This window comes from Ruditapes philippinarum, unplaced genomic scaffold (genome assembly GCF_026571515.1).
Source record: "Ruditapes philippinarum isolate M1 unplaced genomic scaffold, ASM2657151v2 ctg6272_1_1_1_1, whole genome shotgun sequence".
Classification (NCBI taxonomy): domain Eukaryota; kingdom Metazoa; phylum Mollusca; class Bivalvia; order Venerida; family Veneridae; genus Ruditapes; species Ruditapes philippinarum.
Window position 1 is genome coordinate 31,665 of NW_026857250.1, and position 22,287 is coordinate 53,951.

The 22,287-nt window shown below is 32.5% G+C and overlaps 1 protein-coding gene across 1 annotated transcript in view; it reads right to left on the reverse strand.

Moving 5' to 3' along the window:
- The window catches only part of LOC132749184 (adenylate cyclase type 5-like), a gene marked incomplete at its 3' end in the record, with an annotated part of 53,424 nt that extends 31,658 nt beyond the window's left edge, over positions 1 to 21,766 (reverse strand). The window contains 5 exon segments of the mRNA XM_060738897.1: positions 8,135 to 8,256; positions 8,880 to 9,010; positions 9,013 to 9,028; positions 12,063 to 13,068; positions 21,596 to 21,766. Of these exon segments, the coding sequence (XP_060594880.1) occupies positions 8,135 to 8,256; positions 8,880 to 9,010; positions 9,013 to 9,028; positions 12,063 to 13,001 (1,208 nt within the window).
- Between the last annotated feature and the right edge of the window lie 521 nt (positions 21,767 to 22,287).

Sequence of the window (22,287 nt, forward strand, 5' to 3'; positions counted from 1 at the left end):
CTTTTGTGCAAATGACTATGTATAATCTCAGTGTAGCAGATAACAAGTTAGCTAATTTACATAAAGCTGTAAACACTGGAAAGGTCCATTTACAAGAGGGTATCATGGACAAAAATGTGCCTTAATAAATAGCAATCTTTTATTATTGTTGTTGTTGTTGTTGTGCTTTACATTGCACCAACACAGTATAGGTCAATGACCCCTGCAAAAACATGTTCATCAATAATTCATGAATTCTCATGAACAGTTCATGAATATTTGAGAACATCTTTCATCTGTTCATCATTTTGGAAGAAATATTCATGAAGGCAATACTATTAGGTGTATGAAGGAATCTAAAGTAACTGTCGGGATTCAAAATCATATCAGTAAGGGGTAAGTCAGGTTTTAAGTCATTACAACCATAACCACTCGGCCACAGACGTCCCTATATATTATTGTAAATGGCTCAGATAATGACTTTTCCATCAAATATAAAACAAACATACAGTAAACTCTGCTTATATTAACGAACTCATTGGGACATTCAAAATCTGTTCCTAAATATATCCGGAGTTCCTTGTAAGCATTTAGCGAATTAGTTCCTTGTATCAGAAGTTTTTATAAAGAACAGATTTACATATAACGAACTGATTGTTTACCATCATTCTCCATTTTGAAGTGCATTTGATTAATTTTATTTTAATTTTTAGCTCGACTTTTCTATGAAAAGGGGAGCTATCCTACTCGCCCCGGCGTCGGCGTCGGCGTTGGCGTCACACCTTGGTTAAGTTTTTCGTACCACCCCACTTTATTTCAGAAGTATTACAAGTATGGCTTTGAAACTTACCATACTTGTTCACCATCATAACCTCCATCTACAGACAAGAGTACATAACTCTGTCAAGGTTTTTGACAGAATTATGGCCCTTTTTTGACTTAGAAAGTGTATTGAGCTTGGTTAAGTTTTTTGTACCACCTCACTTTATTTCAAAACCATTGGAGGTATTGCTTTGAAACTGACCATACTTGTTTACCATCACGACCTTCATCAACAGACAAGAGGACATAACTCTGTCAAGGTTTTTGACAGAATTATGCCCCTTTTTGACTTAGAAAATACATTGAATATGGGTAAAATCCACTTATTGCCTTAACCCTTTGAGATATTGCTTTGAAACTTTTAATGCTATTTCACATCATTACCCACATCTGTACGCAAGAGAAGGTAACTCTGTCAAGGATTTGTTTTAAAAATTAAGGCCTTTTATCGACTTAGAATCTTGGTTAAGTTTTTAGTACCAGTCCACTTTTTGACTGAACTGTTTGAGATATTAATTTGAAAGTTGGAATACTTGTTTACAATCATGATTCCCAAACATGTCCAGGAGAAGGTAATTCTGTCAAAGATTTTATTTGAATTATGGCCCTTAACTGTCAATGTTTTGTATTATAGGCAAGCACTAAAAAACTTAAAAAATCTAAAAAAATTCATTCCTATCCACTTGTTCACTTTACCATAAATTATGTCATATAAACATTGCTGTAATATTCAAGGGTATCAAACAACTAGTTTTTTTTTCTTTCTTACCAGCCCTCTTTTGACTTAAACATTTCAAACTTTGCTGCAGTGTTCAAGGGTATCACACAATTCAGTAAAATAATTCTTCACTAAATATCTTAATGCTCATAGCCATTGTTCACTTTAAAAATACAGAGATTCTTGTATTGCCTTTTACTGCAAAAACTTTTTTTATTGGCAAGCAATAAAAAAGTCGAGCGCGCTGTCTTACGGACAGCTCTTGTTTTCTTTTTTTTTAAGACTAAATACCCGAGAGCTTACTTTTTGGAATTTGAAAATCCTTTGCTATTTCAGTTTTAGTTTTATTCCCTTTCTCAATTTCTCATAAAATATCATATTTTGTTTCTAAACTCAGGCTTTTAATTTTCTTTCCATGATTAGGAATAAACAAGATTTTCGATTTTTTCTTCCTTTTATATTGAATATCTTCTGTTATATTTTAAAGGTGACTTTTACTGATGGAAGATATAGGTTTCTTTTCATTTCAATCAAGCGAACTTTAAATTGTAGACTTTTCAATGGATTATGCTCGCAAGCATGCGTGATTATGTTGAAAACCGTTTAAAAATGATCAGAATTATTTTACTCGAGCTATACAAATTCATTTTTATAGATGTATTGAAAAACATACAACAATAAACGGTACATTCGTTTGAGTTTTAATCCGTGCCGATGAAAACGACAGTTGAAAATGCAGGATCTATCTATGGATAGCCGATATTTCGGAGTTCGTTATAAAAGTGTAATTTTCTGTACTTCTAATTGGGACTAAGAAATGAGTTTCTTATAAGCGATAATTCCTTATAACCGTGTTCGCTTATGATAACCGTATATTTTTATATTAAATAAAGAAGGGCAAAATTCGGGCCAAAATTAAAATTGTTCGTTATAACAGGAAGTTCACTATAACCTTGTTCGCTTTAAGTGAAGTTTAGACTGTACAGTCTTTTTTCTAGGTTAACATGTTAATTACAGACAGAAGTATAACTTAACATTATGAATTCATTTCATTTTGATTGAAAGAAACTAGTAAAATCAAGGTTGCAATTAGTTGATTGCAGAGACAATAAAACTTCAATGTGTTTTGATATTATTACATACTTGCATGCAAAATATAAACATGTTCAGTGAAATCCATTTAAAGTTACTCTACTGAGAACAATAATTCCACAGAAAATTTTATAAAAATTTAAGGACATTATTCTCAATCTTCCAGTAAAGAGTTGATTGCAATGGAAAATCGAACATAATAAACTTTTGTTTTGATAATTATAACATATTTGCATGCCAAATACAAACAGAATCATTGAAATCCTTCAGAAACCAGTAATTTCACTTAAAAAGAGACTTAAAATTGGATATAGCTCTTATTAATAATGAGTTGATTTAACTTTGTCAGGTGTGTTTTCAGACTATGCCATACCAATATTTATCATCATGATCAAAAGGTCAATTAATGACTATACTACCTGCAAAATATAACAGTTCAGCTGTTTAGGGACTATACCTTTTAAGAAACTGTACCATAACACCAAAAAAAATATAGAGCTTTTCTGTAATTGAAAATAATAGCATTTTTTGGGCTTAAAGGGCCTTTAATAAAACAGAGCAACAACCATTAAAGGGTCTTTAAGTGGAGCTTCACACTATAACTTGTAATTATTGTACTAAACTACAGCACTCTAAGAGTTTAATGAACATCAGATTTGCAATTATTGCCTGGATTAGGTCACCCTAGATCAATACAATAAACAGTATCAATTATCAAAGTGTCACCAATAGCAACCCTGTGTGTCTTTATAAATATAGCACTTAAATCCTTTATTATAAAAGTTATTGGCTCACAAGAAATGCCTTATCATTTACAATCAACTTACAAGTTTTTCTATGTGGAAATATTTTGATGAAAATATGTGGTGATAACATAGTTTCACAAATATCTGCAAGCATACTGGGAAAAGGTCAAGAGTTACATTAGAAGAATATGTACCATTGGAATCAGCAAATATTTGCTTTGAATATGGAATATGTTTATTATTCAAATATTAAAAGTTCTTACTAAAAATTAGAAATTACCTTTAATTCATGGGAATGGGCATTTAGGCTGTGACCAAATGTCATGTAATCACCCACCCTGAATTAACATATCCATTAGAGGTCTTGTACAATTGGATTGTCCGTAACCCACCTTCAGGCAAATGTGATAAACACCGAGCATGTCAAAGAACCAGGAAACATTTAATGGAACAGAACACTCCCTTTTTAAAAAAACAAAGGGGGAAACCCTAATTTTTAAACAAAAAAAAACATCTTTTCAAAAAAACCGGGGGACTTTTTGGAAACAGATTTAACTGCTTTTAAAAAGGGGACCTAGGAACTTTTGGGAAAAACAAAATAATTTGTTTGTCAAAAAAAGGGGAAAATTTTTTGGAACAAAATCATTTGCTTTTCTAAGAACCGGGAAAAACTTTTTGGAACAGAAAAACTGTTTGCAAAAAAATGGGAATTTTTTGGGGAGTGGGGAAAAAAAAGGGCTGTAAAAGAAACCGGGGGAATTTTTTGGAACAACATTTTTGCTGTCAAAAAACCCGGAAACTTTTTGGAAAAACAAAATTTTGCTGAAAAAAGAATTTGGGAAAAATTTTGGGAAAAGTAGAAAAAAACGGGCCTTTTCAAAAACCGGGAAAACCCTTTTGGGAACAAAAAATTAATTTCCCTTGAAAAGAACTAGGGAAATTTGGATTTAAAAATAAATGCCTTTTTAAAAAAAACCGGGGGGAAAAACTTTTGAAAACAAAATCACTGTTCCCAAAAACCAAGGGGAAAAAATTTTGGAAAAAGGAGTAATTTGGCGTAAAAAAACCCGCGGAAAAAATTTGGCAAAAATCATTTGGCTGTCAAAGAACCGGGGAAACTTTTGGAAAAATAACTGTTGACAAAAAAAACTGGGGAAAAATTTTTGGAGTAGAAAAAATTTCCCTTTTTAAAAGAACCAGGGAATTTTTGGAAACGAAATAAATTGCGGTCTTAAAAAAGGGGGAAAAATTTTTTGGGAAAAGGGGAAAACTGCTGAAAAAAGGGAATGGGGGAATATTTGGAGTAGAATAAATGCTGTAAAAGAACCAGGGAATATTTGGAACAGACATATTGCTGTCAAAGAACCCGGAAACATTTGGAACAGAATAACTGCTGACAAAGAACTAGGAAACATTTGGAGTAGAATAACTGCTGTCAAAGAACCAGGAAACATTTGGAACAGAATAACTGCTGACAAAGAACTAGGGAACATTTGGAGTAGAATAAATGCTGTAAAAGAACCAGGGAACATTTGCAACAGAATCACTGCTTCCCAAAAACCAGGGAAAATTTGGAAAGAGTAACTGCTGTAAAAGAACCAGGGAAAATTTGGCACAAAATCACTGCTGTCAAAGAACCAGGGAACATTTGGAACAGAATAACTGCTGACAAAGAACTAGGGAACATTTGGAGTAGAATAAATGCTGTAAAAGAACCAGGAAACATTTGGAACAGAATAAATGCTGTCTAAGAACCAGGAAACATTTGTCACAGAATAACTGCTGTTAAAGAATCAGGGAACATTTGGAACAGATTAACTGCTGTCAAAGAACCAGGAAACATTTGGAACAGAGTACCTGCTGTCAAAGAACCAGGAAACATTTGGAACAGAGTAACTGCTGTCAAAGAACCAGGAAACATTTGGAACAGAATAACTGCTGACAAAGAACTAGGGAATATTTGGAGTAGAATAAATGCTGTAAAAGACCCAGGGAATATTTAGAACAGACTAAATGCTGTCAAAGAACCAGGGAACATTTGGAACAGAGTACCTGCTGTCAAAGAACAAGGAAACATTTGGAACAGAATAACTGCTGACAAAGAACTAAGGAACATTTGGAGTAGAATAAATGCTGTAAAAGAACCAGGGAACATTTGGAACAGAATCACTGCTTCCAAAGAACCAGGGAACATTTGGAACAGAATAACTGCTGTCAAAGAACCAGGAAACATTTGGAACAGAATAACTGCTGACAAAGAACTAGGGAATATTTGGAGTAGAATAAATGTTGTGAAAGAACCAGGGAATATTTGGAACAGACTAAAAGCTGTCTAAGAACCAGGAAACATTTGTTACAGAATAACTGCTGACAAATAACCAGGGAACATTTGGAACAGAATAACTACTGTTAAAGAATCAGGGAACATTTTGAGTAGAATAACTGCTGACAATGAACCAGGGAACATTTGGAACAGAATAAATGCTGTCAAAGAACCAGGGAACATTTGTAACAGAATAACTTCTGTTAAAGAACCAGGGAACATTTGGAACAGAATAACTGCTGTCAAAAATAACTGACCTGATCATAATCAAGATCATGTTGACAGGCCAAGATCCTGTTGACAGGCCAAGATCATGTTGACAGGCCAAGATCATGTTGACAGGCCAAGATCATGTTGACAGGGGTTCATTATTCAGTCATAACTGTAATTTTTCCAAAAAAAAAACTGATCAATGGTTTTGTCAAAATAAAAAGATGGACAAATCCATTTATTCAATAAGAGTTTGTCACCATGATATGGGATAATATAAACTGAAGTTCCATTTAAAGTGCTACAAGTTCATTGTACATATTTTAGTGGTAAATGTAAAATTATTCCTAAAACAAAATAGTATTTTGACTTCCATAAATTAAATACTAAGTCACTACAACTGTACTTACTGCCAAAAAAGCAACAGAAGCAAAAGATGGTTAAAGATTAATTTGGTCAATGATTAACTTTTCTGAAACTTTAACAGGACACAAAAAAATCAATATCTGTCAAGAAATTTAAATGAAAACCATTTCTGGAGCATAAATGAGCCTATAAATTAATACCATTCAGGTTGATTTTAACAGCAAATGTTTACTCATACACTTTTATGAACTTTCTATACTCCAATGCTATCATATAATGCAAGGCTTTTATCTTTCACTACTATGATGCAATAATGACTGCCTCGTTAGATTCTTGTTTTATCACCATGACTGTAATCATTTTATTATCAAAACATAGTGGGCACTTGTTACAATGAAAAATACTTTTTATTTTTTACAAATACCAATAAATTTTACTTTTATTGTACATTTAGCATTACAAAAGAATAATAGAAAACTAATATGAAAGAGAGCATTAAAATTGAACAGTTTTGCCATTTTAGGTTTTGGCATTTTTGGGATAGAAGTGCTTTTGACCAAGACAGTTTTATCTCAGTTTTGCCATTTTGGGGATAGAAGTGCTTTTGATCAAGAGGGTTTTGTCTCAGTTTTGCCATTTTGGGGATAGAAGTGCTTTTGACCAAGAAGGTTTTATCTCAGTTTTGCCATTTTTTGGGATAAAAGTGCTTTCGATTAAGAGGGTTTTGTGTCAGTTTTACTATTTTTGGGATAGAAGTGCTTTTGATCAACAGAGCTTTGTCTCAGTTTTGCCAGGTTTGGAGAGAAATGCTTTTGACCAAGAAGGTTTTATCTCAGTTTTGCCATTCTTTAGGATTTAGCATTTTTGGGATAGAAGTGCTTTTGACCAAGAGGGTTTTGTCTCAGCTTTGCCATTTTTGAATAGAAGTGCTTTTTGCCAAGAGGGGTTTGTCTCAGTTTTGCCATTTTTGGATAGAAGTGCTTTCGACCAAGAGGGTTTTGTCTCAGTTTTGCCATTTTTGGGATAGAAGTGCTTTTGACCAAGAGGGTTTAGTCTCAGCTTTGAAATTTTTGAATAGAAGTGCTTTTTGCCAAGAGGGTTTTGTCTCATGAAATGCAGTGTTGTCATGTTTGGAAAGAAATCCTTTTGACCAAGAGGGTTTTGTCTCAGTTTTGCCATATTTGGATTAAAGTGTTTTTGTCCAATAGTGTTTTGTCTCAGTTTTGCCATTTTTGGGATAGAAGTGCTTTTTGCCATCTCAGTTTTGCCATTTTTGGATAGAAGTGCTTTCGACCAAGAGGGTTTTGTCTCAGTTTTGCCATTTTTGGGATAGAAGTGCTTTTGACCAAGAGGGTTTTGTCTCAGTTTTGCCATTTTTGGGATAGAAGTGCTTTTGACCAAGAGGGTTTTGTCTCAGCTTTGCCATTTTTGGGATAGAAGTGCTTTTGACCAAGAGGGTTTTGTCTCAGCTTTGCCATTTTTGGGATAGAAGTGCTTTTGACCAAGAGGGTTTTGTCTCAGTTTTGCCATTTTTGGGATAGAAGTGCTTTTGACCAAGAGGGTTTTGTCTCAGCTTTGCCTTTTTTGGATAGAAGTGCTTTTTGCCAAGAGGGTTTTGTCTCAATTTTGCCATTTTTGGGATAGAAGTGCTTTTGACCAAGAGGGTTTTGTCTCAGCTTTGCCATTTTTGTATAGAAGTGCTTTTGACCAAGAGGGTTTTATCTCAGCTTTGCCTTTTTTGGACAGAAGTGCTTTTGATCAAAAGGGTTTTGTCCGTTTTGCCATTTTTGGATTAAAGTGTTTTTGACCAAGAGTGTCTTTTGTCTGGGATACCTCAACTTTCTCCTAAAAAATGTATATAAATATTTAAATGTTTACCTAACATTCTCATGTCTCTGTATATAGATCTTGTGAAACATGGTGTCTTTAGGTTTGCCTGCTATGTCTGCTTTCATCTCCATGGCGATATGCCTCGGTAACACAGACAACAATAATCTCTCCTGAAATAGTTACCAGTGACAATCATAGCATATTATAGTTAAGATGTGAAACTTTCATATCTAGAAATGTGTTTTAATTAATACATTTTTGTTGAGTATAATAATATATGATTATAATTCACACTGAGAATTTAAAATTGTCATAATACTGTCATCTTTAACCTTGGATGTTGCAAACTTAACAGCAACACCAGGGGTCAAAACCACCCCACCTGCTGGAGCTAAGAGAGCATAGACTCCATTTATTCAAACCCATATAGTCACCTTTTATGATCACACAGGGATAAATGATGGCTGCAATTCTTATGCCTCAACCATAAAAGGCAACCCCTCTGAGCCACAAGGGGTCATTTTTATAGTAATATAATACCAAAAAGCATTACTGAATAATTATATACTAACTTAATTGTGATTCAAGGAGACAAAGCTTTAACTAAATAAACTAAATTTGTCATTTTAAACAGTTGACAATCAACAGTACTAATGAGTCAATTTAAACATTATCAAAATGACAGCAGATATTTAACTTAAACATTCTGTTTGTGTAGAGGCTTAGCTTTTGGATAGCAGTACCCACATGTACAATTCTTGTGACATCCTATATTAGAAAAAGAGTTACCCACCTGTTCCTGATTTTCTCTTTGAGTTGTTAAACGTGCCTCAATACAGCGTCTTGTCTCAAGAAATGCCTTCCTCTGAGCAACCTCAGTTGGGTAATGTGTAAATATTCCTGCTATGTTGGCACATATAAATACAGGATGTTACTAACGAACTGAAATGTAAATGACATTTATGGTTTATTTGTAACCCCAAAACCACTGCTTCAGAACAGACTGGGTGTCCATTGTTAAAATGGCTGACTTAAAAACACCTGCTTCTTACAACTGTAGGTTCTAATCCAGCAAGGGACTTTGATTCTTACAGAATAATAAAAAAATCTATTTCAGCTAGCATACAGAAGAGCAGTTTTAAAGAAGTGTTACAAGTTTTACAGAATAGCAGTTTTATAGAAGAGCAGTATTCCAGAAGAGCAGTTATAAAGATGAGCAGTTTTAAAGAGCAGTTTTCCAGAAGAGTTGTTATAGAGTAGAACAGTTTTAAAGAAGAGCAGTTTTCCTCAAGAACAGTATTGCAGACCAGTTTTACAGGAGAACTGGTTAAAGGCGTCCAAAGGAAAACAGGAAGTTTTATCTAAAAAAAACAAAAAAACAAAAAATGAAGTTCCATAGCTAAGATCCCCAGAGTACTGTATGTGTATTTAAATTCGGGAAGCAAATTTTCGCGGAAAGGTCCACTTTGGGGGTCTATACAAATATTCGCGCTATTTTGAATTCGCGAAGACCACGAAAATTTGAAGCCCGCGAATATTTCTACACATACAGTAACTCTCCAGTCCATTTCCTGAAACTTATCAAAGCTAGTGCCAAATGACTTAACAAGAGGGCCAGGATGGCCCTGAGGTCGCTCACCTGTATATAGGCCCCCGGAGCGGGGCCAGTTTAAACCTCAGGGCTTTTATTTGAGCAAACTTGGAAGACACCCATTAGAAGATGTTTCATGATGTTAAGTTTTTACTACACACATATAATGAAAAACAATGACCTCCCCCCCCCCTTGGCAGGGCCCAATTTAAACCCAAGGGCTTTTATTTGGACAAACTTGGTAGACACCAACAAAAAGATGTTTCCTGCTTAAAATTCTAATCTCTAGCTCATTGGGTTTTTTAAAAGAAGATTTTTTAAGTTTTTACTATACACATATAGTTAAAAACAATGACACCTCTGGGGCTTGGGCAGTTTTAACCCCAGGGCTTTTATTTGAACAAACTTTGTAGACACTTACTAGAAGCTGTTTCATTCTTAATATCTAAACTCTAGCTATTTCGTTTTTTTCAAAGAAGATTTTTTAAGTTTTTTGCATACACATATAAGGAAATCAATGACCCCTGGGCGGGCCAATTTTGACCCAGGACTTTTATTTGAACAAACTTTGTAGACACCCATTAGAACATGTTTCATGCTAAATATCTTAGCTCTAGCTCTTTGGGTTCTTTAAAAGAAGATTTTTTAAGTTTTTACTATATGCATAAAGGGAAAATCAATGACCCCCTGGGGCGGGGCCAATTTTGACCCAAGGGCTTTTATTTGAACAAACTTGGTAGACACTCACTAGAAGATGTTTCATGCTTAATATCTAAACTCTAGCTATTTGGGTTTTTTCAAAGAAGATTTTTTAATTTTTTGCTATACACATATAAGGAAAATCAATGACCCCCTGGGGGCGGGGCCAATTTTGACCCCAGGGCTTTTATTTGAACAAACTTGGTAGACACTCATTAGAAGATGTTTCATGCTAAATATCTTAGCTCTAGCTCTATGGGTTCTTTAAAAGAAGACTTTTTAAGTTTTTACTATATGCATATAGGGAAAATCAATGACCCCCTGGGGCGGGGCCAATTTTGACCCCAGGGCTTTTATTTGAACAAACTTGGTAGACACTCACTAGAAGATGTTTCATGCCAAAAATCTTAGCTCTAGCTCTTTGGGTTCTTTAAAAGAAGATTTTTTAAGTTTTTACTATATGCATATAGGAAAAATCAATGACCCCCTGGGGCGGGGCCAATTTTGACCCCAGGGCTTTTATTTGAACAAACTTGGTAGACACCCATTAGAAGATGTTTCATGCTAAATATCTTAGCTCTAGCTCTATGGGTTCTTTAAAAGAAGACTTTTTAAGTTTTTACTATATGCATAAAGGGAAAATCAATGACCCCCTGGGGCGGGGCCAATTTTGACCCCAGGGCTTTTATTTGAACAAACTTGGTAGACACTCACTAGAAGATGTTTCATGCCAAATATCTTAGCTCTAGCTCTTTGGGTTCTTTTAAAGAAGATTTTTTAAGTTTTTACTATATGCATATAGGGAAAATCAATGACCCCCGGGGCGGGGCCAATTTTGACCCCAGGGCTTTTATTTGAACAAACTTGGTAGACACCCATTAGAAGATGTTTCATGCTAAATATCTTAGCTCTAGCTCTATGGGTTCTTTAAAAGAAGATTTTTTAAGTTTTTACTATATGCATATAGGGAAAATCAATGACCCCCTGGGGCGGGGCCAATTTTGACCCCAGGGCTTTTATTTGAACAAACTTGGTAGACACTCACTAGAAGATGTTTCATGCCAAATATTTAAGCTCTAGCTCTTTGGGTTTTTTAAAAGAAGATATTTAAAGTTTTTTCTTTTGGTTGCCATGGCAACTAAAAAAACATGGTTGTGACCTCTGAGTAGGGCTAAAATTGAACCAATTTTCCCTCTATTCCTATTCTGAGAGGCAGATATCTTTAAATTAACCATTTAAGCACACGTAGCTTTCTTAAAGTTTTGGATGCTGCTAAAAGGCCCATTATGCCTCAAAAATGCTAAAAAAAAAATTTCTTGTTAACAGTTTCAAAAAAAAAGCACACACTCATTTGCAACATATATCCACTATCTTTGCTTATTTTGCCTTAATGTTGGCAACTTGCATATAATTATAGTGAATTATTATCATAAATTAGGATTTCATATTGTAGTCAAAATAAAACTTTGTTTGCATTTTAATCGCTACCTTTATGACATAACTGCATGTTCAGCGCTACTTTCTTCACTTGTTTAACATCTAACATGCTCTTAATCCATTATTATCACATTATTAAACAGAAGTGATGTTTAACATTTTTAAGGAATTTAATAAGTTTGAATTTCTGAAGCATAATGTGCCTTTAAAATGGAAGATTATTTTAAGGTGAATCGAAAAAATAATTACCTGTTTCCATACAGAATTGTCATCATAATTCCTTATAACAGTTATAATGAGATGTAGAAGAGTTATACAATTGGCACTAAAAACAGCTATACGCATACGAACTGGTAATAGCGTGTACGTCATATACACAAACAGAATTGCACACCATACGCTGTCGGACGCAGAACGCGGATCCGTATCCACGGTAATGATACAAATAAATCCACACAGTATAACAATAATAGCATAACAGACCAGCTGAGCTTGTTTTTGATCAAATGAACTTCTATTACAAAGAATTTCTAGAAAGACAAATATCACAATTATGAGTCCGAGGCAAACGCCGCGCATAGGTAGCACCCCTCCACTGACGTAGTAAAAAATTACCATGAGAATAGAAATCACACAAAAAACTGCCATCAGAATTGAGAGATTGTACTGGTTTAACTTGAAAAAATATCTTTGATAAAGGCTCTCTAATTTTGGATTTTTGAACTGTTTCGTCTTAAACACCTGTTTATATGATCTTTGATTAAACCATGTTTCATTTCGCAGGACATCGATGTCTTCGATTTTTACCTCTTTCCGGCGCGATTTTTTACATCGATCTTCCGCCTCAAAAGCATCTTGAGCACGTTCCCAAGCTGATTTTCTCGTAGCAGATGTTGGAGACTGTACCGGCAATGGTGAAACTTTTCCGGTAGATTTAAGGTTGAAATAATCCCTACCTGATTGTTTTCTATGGGTTTCTGATTTTCTATTATGATTACTTGTAGCACCCATGTAGCTCACTTTAATTCCTGAATCAGATCCACTTTCACCTCCGAAATCCTCGACACGAGTCAATTGTACCTGACCATTGCTAGTGTTAGTCCTCGCGTTAAACATTTCCATGTTAGGTGTAGCCATTTTTATATCAACATGAGGTTTAGCCATTTTTATATCAACATCGCCTTCCATGCTATATTGCTCACAAACACGATTTTCCTCAACAGCATCAAAGTGGCCTGTGGTCTAACATGATTAGCTGGAGAAGAAAAAAAAACACCAATAATATTTTTCAATAACAATGATTAGCAGAGAATTTAGCTAGGTGTGATTGCCTGCCTTCATAAGGAATTGATCTAAAACAATATTATTATCAGCTTTTATAATTAAAGCCAACAAAGTCATGAAGCTTAATTATTGTACATCTAAAAATAAAAGCAATTTTCAGTAGTACCGGTATTTAAAGTGTTTACTGACCATGCTTTATTGTATAATAGCGATGCATTAATAACAACAAAATTTCTAAATATTAAAGGACTTTATTATGAAAAAAAAATTTCAATTTATGTGAAAAAAGCAACAACAAAAAAAGGGAAAAAAAACTTTTTATGAAAGTTAATTACTTTAAGTAAATGAATCAAAATGAAGTCTTGTATTTTTTTCTTAACTTTACACAAATATGTCACCTGAATTTTTTTTTTTATAATTCTAGTTGCTTTTAAATTGTCAGTCAGTTCGATTTAATTAAATATTTTCAAGACTCGTCTTAAAAAGTTTTATATAACATCAGGGTTATTTTCTGACCCATTTTGATGACCGATATTGGGTCATTTTCCCTGAATGCCAGAAAGCATGGTTTTTTACCCCAATTTCAAGGAGAAAATTCCCAATTCAAGGAACAAAAAATAAAATAAATGAAATGATTGCCATTTTGTTACATTTAACTGCACTGTCACATACATGACTTGCATTCTTAATTGTAATAAATGCTTATGAGTGAAATATTAAATGGGTTTAATTAACCATATATTTGATTTTTTTCTCTTATTTGATGTATACAATGTTTTGTCATTTTTCACAATTTGTCTAAAATACCGTAAAATTTCCCGATTCTGGGGATCATCATGTTCCCAAATTGCTGAGGAAAAAACCCTGAACATCTTTAATTCCTATAAATGCACTAGACATTATTGTAACTCTGGCCCAAATATCCTCAAGGAAATGTTGTGGGGTTGGAAATGAACCATTAGATTTCTCTATCTCCTGTTTAAATTTTCCTTGACTCAGCAAAAAATAACCCCTTTGGGCTATTATAAGCTTTTCAAAATCTTTGCTGATACGACTTAATGAGAAAATTTTTCTTAATCTTATAATTGTCTGTTATTGAAATCTACAAATGTAACTTGAAATATATTAACTGTCACTATAATATGCTTTTTTGTGTAGAATGGTAACCATGGTGACAGCTGCTTTTAAGAAATTATTATTGATGTTCAACCATTAATTTCTATAATGAGGCTGAATTATTTTCCCTGTAGATTTGTATCACAGGGTAGGACAGTACCTTGGTAACCAGAAGATCTCTTTATCGAGGTATCAGATAATAGGAATTGATAAATAGCTGTATATATTATGATATATCTTTAGAACATTGAACTACAGGTGACACAGGTATATAAGTACTTATAGACAGATCAGATAATAAAATAATGACAATAAAATTGAATTTTATGTATATGTTAGTGTTTGAAATTATTTTTTGTCCAATAGGATTGCAGTGTATTTCAAATGAATCGTAACATATTTATGTTGGTAAATCAGCAAACTGTTAATCAGTCTAATATTATAAAATTGACTGTTTATAAAAATAATTTAAAACACTAAGTTGGTTAAAATTTATAAGTACGTATTTACAAAATTAAATTGGTTGGGCGGCTTTGCCAATTTTTTTTTGTAAATATTTAATTACTTGTACTTATAGCGTTCATCAGTATCTGTTCTACAGAAATTAGAAACTTCGACGGGAGTGATAGCGACAGGAAAATGTTTCTAATTTCTCTAGAACAGATACGAATGAATGCTAACATATACTTTAAGTCACAGTCAAGCTTTATTTGGCTTCATACTTTTCATTTTATTACATCACAACTATTTTATTAACACAGTTCTATGACATACTATGAAAAATAAAAGGCAAGTATGAATTGAATTTGACATAGTACTGACTTTTGTTCTTCTATAAAAATTAACAAACAGATTTTTTAAGAAATACAGTGTTTTCATTAGATGACAAATAAAGCTGGACACTATAATTATATTAATTTTAATTAAAGTATCTTAAGATTTTTATAATGGTAATAAAATTGTTCTGAATCAAAATAAAAATAAATAATTATTAATTTTAAAGGCCCTAAATATGCCCTAGAATTGGTTTTATTTTTATTTATCAAAAGATTTTTATTTTTTAACAAATTTTTACAAAAATATTATAATTATATAAATATCATTTAAAAACAATATACATATTTCTTGAACATTAGTCAATATCCAAACATCCAGTATCATTATAAGTTAAACAATTTGCATCTCTCAAACAGATTTATTAATTGGCTTTTTTTGCAAATTATTCATTATATCAGTTACGGACTATTCTTGTAAAACTAATCAATATGCATGTATAGTCTAAGTACCTCCTCTTTTGCTTCTTAAAATTAAATTTCCAAACATCTCCTGTTGCCTTTAAAAATGTTAAACCAAAAAAAAAAATATGTTGAAACCTTACCTCCAATCTTCAAATATTGATTTTCAAATTGTTTTCATCACAAATGCGTTTAAAATTTACAACTCTTAATATCAATTAAGTTTCTATTTTAAAATAAAGTCTCATGATTTTACCATAAATAATAACAACAATGCAATGTTAAATTTGTTTAATTTATATAAATATCTTAAAACTTTCACACCATCTACTACTTATAACAAAAGAGACTGTATTTCAAACAGGCACACTTTTTCACTTTTCCACCTGGCCTTGCCATCTGCTTCCAGCATGATTTTTCACACATTTGATGACTTTGTTATTGATGTTGTAAACAAAATTGTATACAAAAATAAATGTCACTATTATGTAAATAATATTATATATATATATATATACTAATACAGTGTACATGATGATGAATACAAAGGAAAAGAGGAATTAACACATGTGTCAGTCAAAATCTAGTAAAATATGTTAAGATTTAATGTTTAACTGTGATTTATCAATTAATTTAACAACTCTACTAATTTTGAACAACATACATACATGTCAAGGGCTTACCTCGGCTTAATCTGAGTGCACGCCGAGTGCCGGTTTTTGGCCGAAGGATCACCAGAGACTTATATATCAAATATAGTTATGTGTTATAACTAAGGATTTAGGGGATATTTAAGCTAAATGTTACGACTACTATTGTCTTTATCTATACTTATGAAAATAACATCAAGTACATATTTTGAATGTAAGAGAAATAGCACGAAGTCTAACGTGTACACTGTTTTAAAAGTTCAAAAGTTATTGGCTTTTAGAAAAACAAAACATAATAGTCAGGTGTCTCTCGTGTAAAAAAGATGGGTTTTATTTCCTTTTGTAACAAGACTAGTTTAGTTTTTTTCTTGTTATTTTCTTTTGTTTCACCATAACTTAACGTGAGATATAATCAAGGAAAATATGCTTTAAAATGATCTGTATGACTTTAATACAAACAGACAACAGCTTAAATGTTTAGTGTAACGAAAAGTTATCGTATTCATAACTAAAAAACATATAGTTATTCGCATGATCATTTAGCTTTCTTAAAATATTTTGTAATGAGTATTATGTCAATGTTGTAGACAATAAATATTGTCTTAACATTTTTGTTCTCAACTCTAGTCTTTCAATTTCCTTTCGAAATATTTAAGTTATTTCATTACGAAGTTAAATGCTTCACGCACATAAAGCATATTGGTATAAACAGACTCGCCAATTTGTTATCTAAAGTCGGCGAAAATAAAAGAATTTAGACATGACGTGTCTCATATGGACGTTGTATATTTGTCTATGTTTTAAATATGTATAGATGAGACTACATATAATAAAGAATATATATCATTGTTTTCAGAAGTGTGCAATTTTTTACTCAATAAAATAATACAGTAGAAAAAAATTTCTGTAGTGATATATTTTGTAAATACTTCTTTTTTACAGTCAAAGAAACAAAAGTTGAATTTGGTTTGTGACGATGGATGTTGGCAATAGTTCACTTTAAAGATCTGATTCACAGTGTCAAAACTATTCTACATAATTTGAAATGAATATAAGTTGAATGAATATTACTAACTTAAAAATAATATACTGATTTATAGTTAAAAGGTAAAATATAAATGACATATTCCATACAGCTAACTCGATCACTCCCTTCCATTGTGCTTCAAACGCCAAGTTGCAAACAAGATCTTTATTTTGCATATAGATCTAGATGTAAAAACAAAATAAATGTTTACTTTTCACTGATTTGATTCTTCTGAAAAAAATGATTATAATATATTGGACAATTTCTTATCCTTATTTGCATTTTGAAGAGGTTTATTAGCATATTATAACGCTTAACTGACAAGCTGAAAAAAGAGAAAATTCCAAAGAAATTGTTAATATCATATTTTTACCCCCTTTCTTCATAATTGAAGTTTTGATTGTGCATAAAAAGGTAACACATATTCGAATATTAGGTAACATCCTAAGCATACCTGTAGAATCAATTAGCAGCTATGAATATGTTTATCGATCTACACCCAAATTAATGATTTCATTTTTGAAATTTTATTTTTTTCAAAACTTTTTCTTTTTATACGCCCATGCGTATTGGCGTATCGGTAGGTACGCCACTGCATGTATACAAGCTTAAGTTCTTCATCAGTTACATTACAAAGAAATTAATTCCTAATTTTATACTTCTTTTATTCATTTTTATTTAAATTCTTGCACAAATTTGCTTTTTGTATTTCAAAACAAAATACTGTGGCCCAATTCCAAATACAAATTAATTGTTAAATTTGTCCCAATTTCTAAATAATAAAGTTTTTCTTTATTAAGGAAAATTAAATCAGAATTCATAATGAACATGTAAGTTTGTTTGTGTTGGGATATTGAACACTTAAAGTGCACAGTTTATTGATAAGGTTTCACCACCACCTTTTACTCCCAAAGGAAGACCCTGAATTGTTACACAGACCTCAAAGTTCTCATCCCAGCCCCACCTAGCCACAACCAGGACAGTGTGGGTCAGATAGTGCGAGAAGATGTGTAAGATGTGGGTATATCTGCAGAATGGTCTTCAGAGGATTCCCAGGTTTGAGTCCTTGTCAGGCTGCACATTTTTCTTAGCCTGTGACATGATTGTGTGCCTAATAAAATCCCTGGGATATGATCATCCAAAAGTCAAAGTCCCCACTATACGTCCCCACTATACTGATCTCTATAGGGTCATGTGGGGATAAGGATTAAAATTCACAGGTTAATTAGTCTCAGTTTGTCTATAAAGCCACTATAGTATGATACTATAATTACGTGTATTTTTTACCTAAATTGCTATTTATGAACTGTCCATCACAAAAATTGTTGGCTTTGAAATATGATTCATGGTGTTATCCTTGTCTGTATCAGTGACAATCATAAACAATATCTAAAATTCAGTAACAAACAGATAAATATAAATTATATGAGCCACGTCACGACAAAACCAACATACTGGGTTTGCGACCAGCATGGATCCAGACCAGCCTGCGCATCCGCGCAGCCTGATCAGGATCCATGCTGTTTGCTTACCAACCTTATTAAGTAGAGAAACTGATAACAAACAGCATGGATCCTGATCAGACTGCATGGATGCGCAGGCTGGTCTGGATCCATGCTGGTCGCAAACACATTATGTTGATTTTGTTGTGACGCGGCACAAATTATACAGTCTTAACCCATTACTTCATGAGCATTTTGTGAAAAATGGCTGTTTTCATTGAAAAGTCTCCCGTTACAAGTTCAAATTGCTATAATACTATAAAAACTGCTTCAACACTAATCAAACTTGGCACAAATGTTGACTGGACCATTGCACTTGCAACAACATGCTCAGGCTTAAATTTTCTGTTACCATGGCAACGAGGGGACATCTCAAAATTGCCAAAAATCACTATTTTGCGTTGATTTTTTCCATCAAAATTGATTTCAAAGTGCTGCACTTTCTCAATGGATTGAGATAGAGTCAAATGCTTTTCAGCGTTGGTTACACGTTACCTTATGATCAATCTGGGGTCATTTACAGCCTCTCACAAGTCCAAAATTTTTCTTGGCGATGAGGGGGACTCCGCCCCCCTTCAAACCCCCCAAACAGAAGGGGGCACATCCCCCTTCTGGCAACCCCCTGATGTATCTTTTGGTTGGGGGGCCGCGCCGAAAAAGAGGTCACTTTTTTTAACAACATTTCTCAAACAAAAACAAGTGTTGGGGCCTAAATAAGGCATTTTTTCATCATTTGAGACAACAAAAAGGGGGGGGGTGAAAAAAGCGTTAAAAGGCGTGTATATGAGGTAATGGGTTAAGCACTTAAATTTTCAATACGATTCATGCACCTGTATATATATAGTAAATTAGCCATTTTCATTTTTTATTTGATGAACATCAAAGATATACAAACACAATGTTACAAGTGAGAAATTTATTACTTCAGAAATGCAGTTTTACAACAGACCATGTTTTTTTTGTATTAAACTTCCATAAAAAAAATTCAGTCTTTAATTTGTAAAGCTAAGTGATCACTAATGTTATTATTATGAGTAAACATATATTCTAATAAATTGTAATCTAAACTTTATCTTTCCTTGAACGAGTTTTTCTAATGATAAAAGTTTGTTTGTAATTAAAATCTCATTATCATTTAGTAAAAGAGCTAGCAGTTTATTGAACTAAAGAATATCATTATTACACACCTGAAGTTTTCTGTTTTGAATTTAATTTAAGTATTTCCCATAGGTGTTGAGCGTGTTCAGTGATTAGATGCAAAAAATGATACATTATTACACTGCCTGTATACACTTATATAATCATTTCAGTTTTGAATATCTTTTTGAGAAACAAAAGAAATTAAATGGCAATCATATTTAGATATTTAAACAAACTTTACATGAAAAGTTCTTCAATTTATGTATTTAGAAGAGGTATGGGGGATTGTAGAGGGGGTTGGTGTATTGACCAATGTGCCAAATAACTTGTCAAATATTAACTTTTTGGACAACCTTTCAATAAATATACACCTCAACATCTTCTTATAGCATAGAACACAAACCTCAACTTACTGAGTTGTGCAACGTTAATTCACACTAAATAGGATCCCTTTGACCCTTGGCTAGCTGGCAGTCACCTGTTGCTAAATTGGATAAAAATAAAATCCCTGAAAACTATTTTTAGTGCTCGCCAATTTTTTTAAGCCAATCACGGACGAGGATTTTTCAAATTTTCAGGTTACAATAATAGAACAGATTTTATATAAACTGGACGTTTTATATTATAAAACGCAAGTGGGCGGAGCACTAAGCCGGTTAGAGTGCATATTGGATGTTCTTCGTAAATAAGAAAGCTACAGTCGCTTCGCAAGCTCCGCTCCTTTTTAGCTTTCTTATTTAAGAAGAACACCCAATATGCACTCTAACCTATACATAAACATATATAATACTAACATCATTATTTTGATTTAGTGTTTTCTTTGACATTGAAAAAAAAAACGAAAAAAAATAACAATAGTTAATGCCTAACATTTAGATAGGTAAGAAACTGTGTAAAATTACCATAACAATAGATAAAAGTTTCTATACTTAGTCATTATAAATATATTTATGTCATTAATTACATTATTTTTAGATGCCTGTTATGATTCATAATTAATGAGAAGCATCTTTTTATATTGTATAGAGGTTATTACCCCCATATTTTATGTAGGATCACAACACCATGATAAATGGAAACATCTATTTATTATATATACACAAATATATTCTAAGACCTGTAAACATTTTATTTACTTTATATTTCTTCAGAAAAGGAAAAATTAGTGTATTAAAAGTAATAATTGAAAATAAAGAAATTTTATAAAAAAAACAAAAGTTGTGAACAATTGTTTTAATTTGAAGGAATATATAAATAAATTTAATGAAATAAAAATTTGATTTTGTTTTGTCTACTCAACAGACAGAGTAATCTTGACACCCCTATTCCTTAGTACAAATTTCATATGATATAAATATAAAAGTACATGTATGCCGTATAAGATAAATATTTTTAGTATGTTAAAATATACATGTACATGTAGGTCTTTACTTTATTTACTCATTTAAAGTACTGAATACTGCACATGAATTCATGACTCAAAACAAGATATGACAAAGCCTTTATAAGTTTCAAATCTGATTATGTCCATGCATTTATTGAACATAAATGCACTAACACAGCTAGCTGAAGGATTGCCTGTCATAAAACTAGAACTCTTAACAGCTTATTGGACTCGTTATAATTTTATAGATTAAACTATTGAATCACTTTGTCATCATGAATATAAATAGAAAACTCTATATTATTTTATATCGTTTAATGCTCTTTTCTTATTTTCATGCAATTCTTTACATAATTTTATTTAGGAATATTTACTTGCACCAAGTTTTAGTAATAGTGTCACTTAAATACTTATTTGATATAGATTTACCATAGTATAATTTACCTGGCTGTCGTTTTTTATTTTAAAATTTCCCTCCACAAGAATATTTCCGTGCAACGCCTCGTTAGTTTCTTTGTAATGTCTACAGTACGTAAAATAATTAAACTGTAATGCTTGAATAAACAATAATACACACACCTGTATTATACCTGTAACTTCCTGTTTATTATTATCAGACGCAGTGAAGGAATTGTAGCCACCTGATTGGTCAATATTAAATGACACATTATCGAGATGAACTATCGGGAATTTGTTTGTTAACGCGTTTCGTTGTCATAGAAACAGTTGCTGCTGCTAATCAATATACACGATGTATACAAACGTGATAAATGGTGTTAAATGACCATACACACAGACACGTACATACAGTTTAAATACAAAATGCATACGTTGTGTCGCATTCTTTAATTTTAATTTTTATTTAGTGCCAAACACAGGTCTTACACCCGAAGGCCTTTTAGATAGTTTCTGTGCCCACATGGGTCATCGGAAAGTCGCACAGTTTCTTACCGATGCTCAATCTTGACATCCATATGGAGTATACCCACGTGTTAATGTCCACGGCTCTTCTTTTCCTGGGTCGGAGTAACAATAAACAATATATCATACGTATAATAATAATGGAAATTTTATCTATATATATATTACTTATTTCATTTAAGTTATGTTATTTTCTGACGCTTTAAGTCGGGATG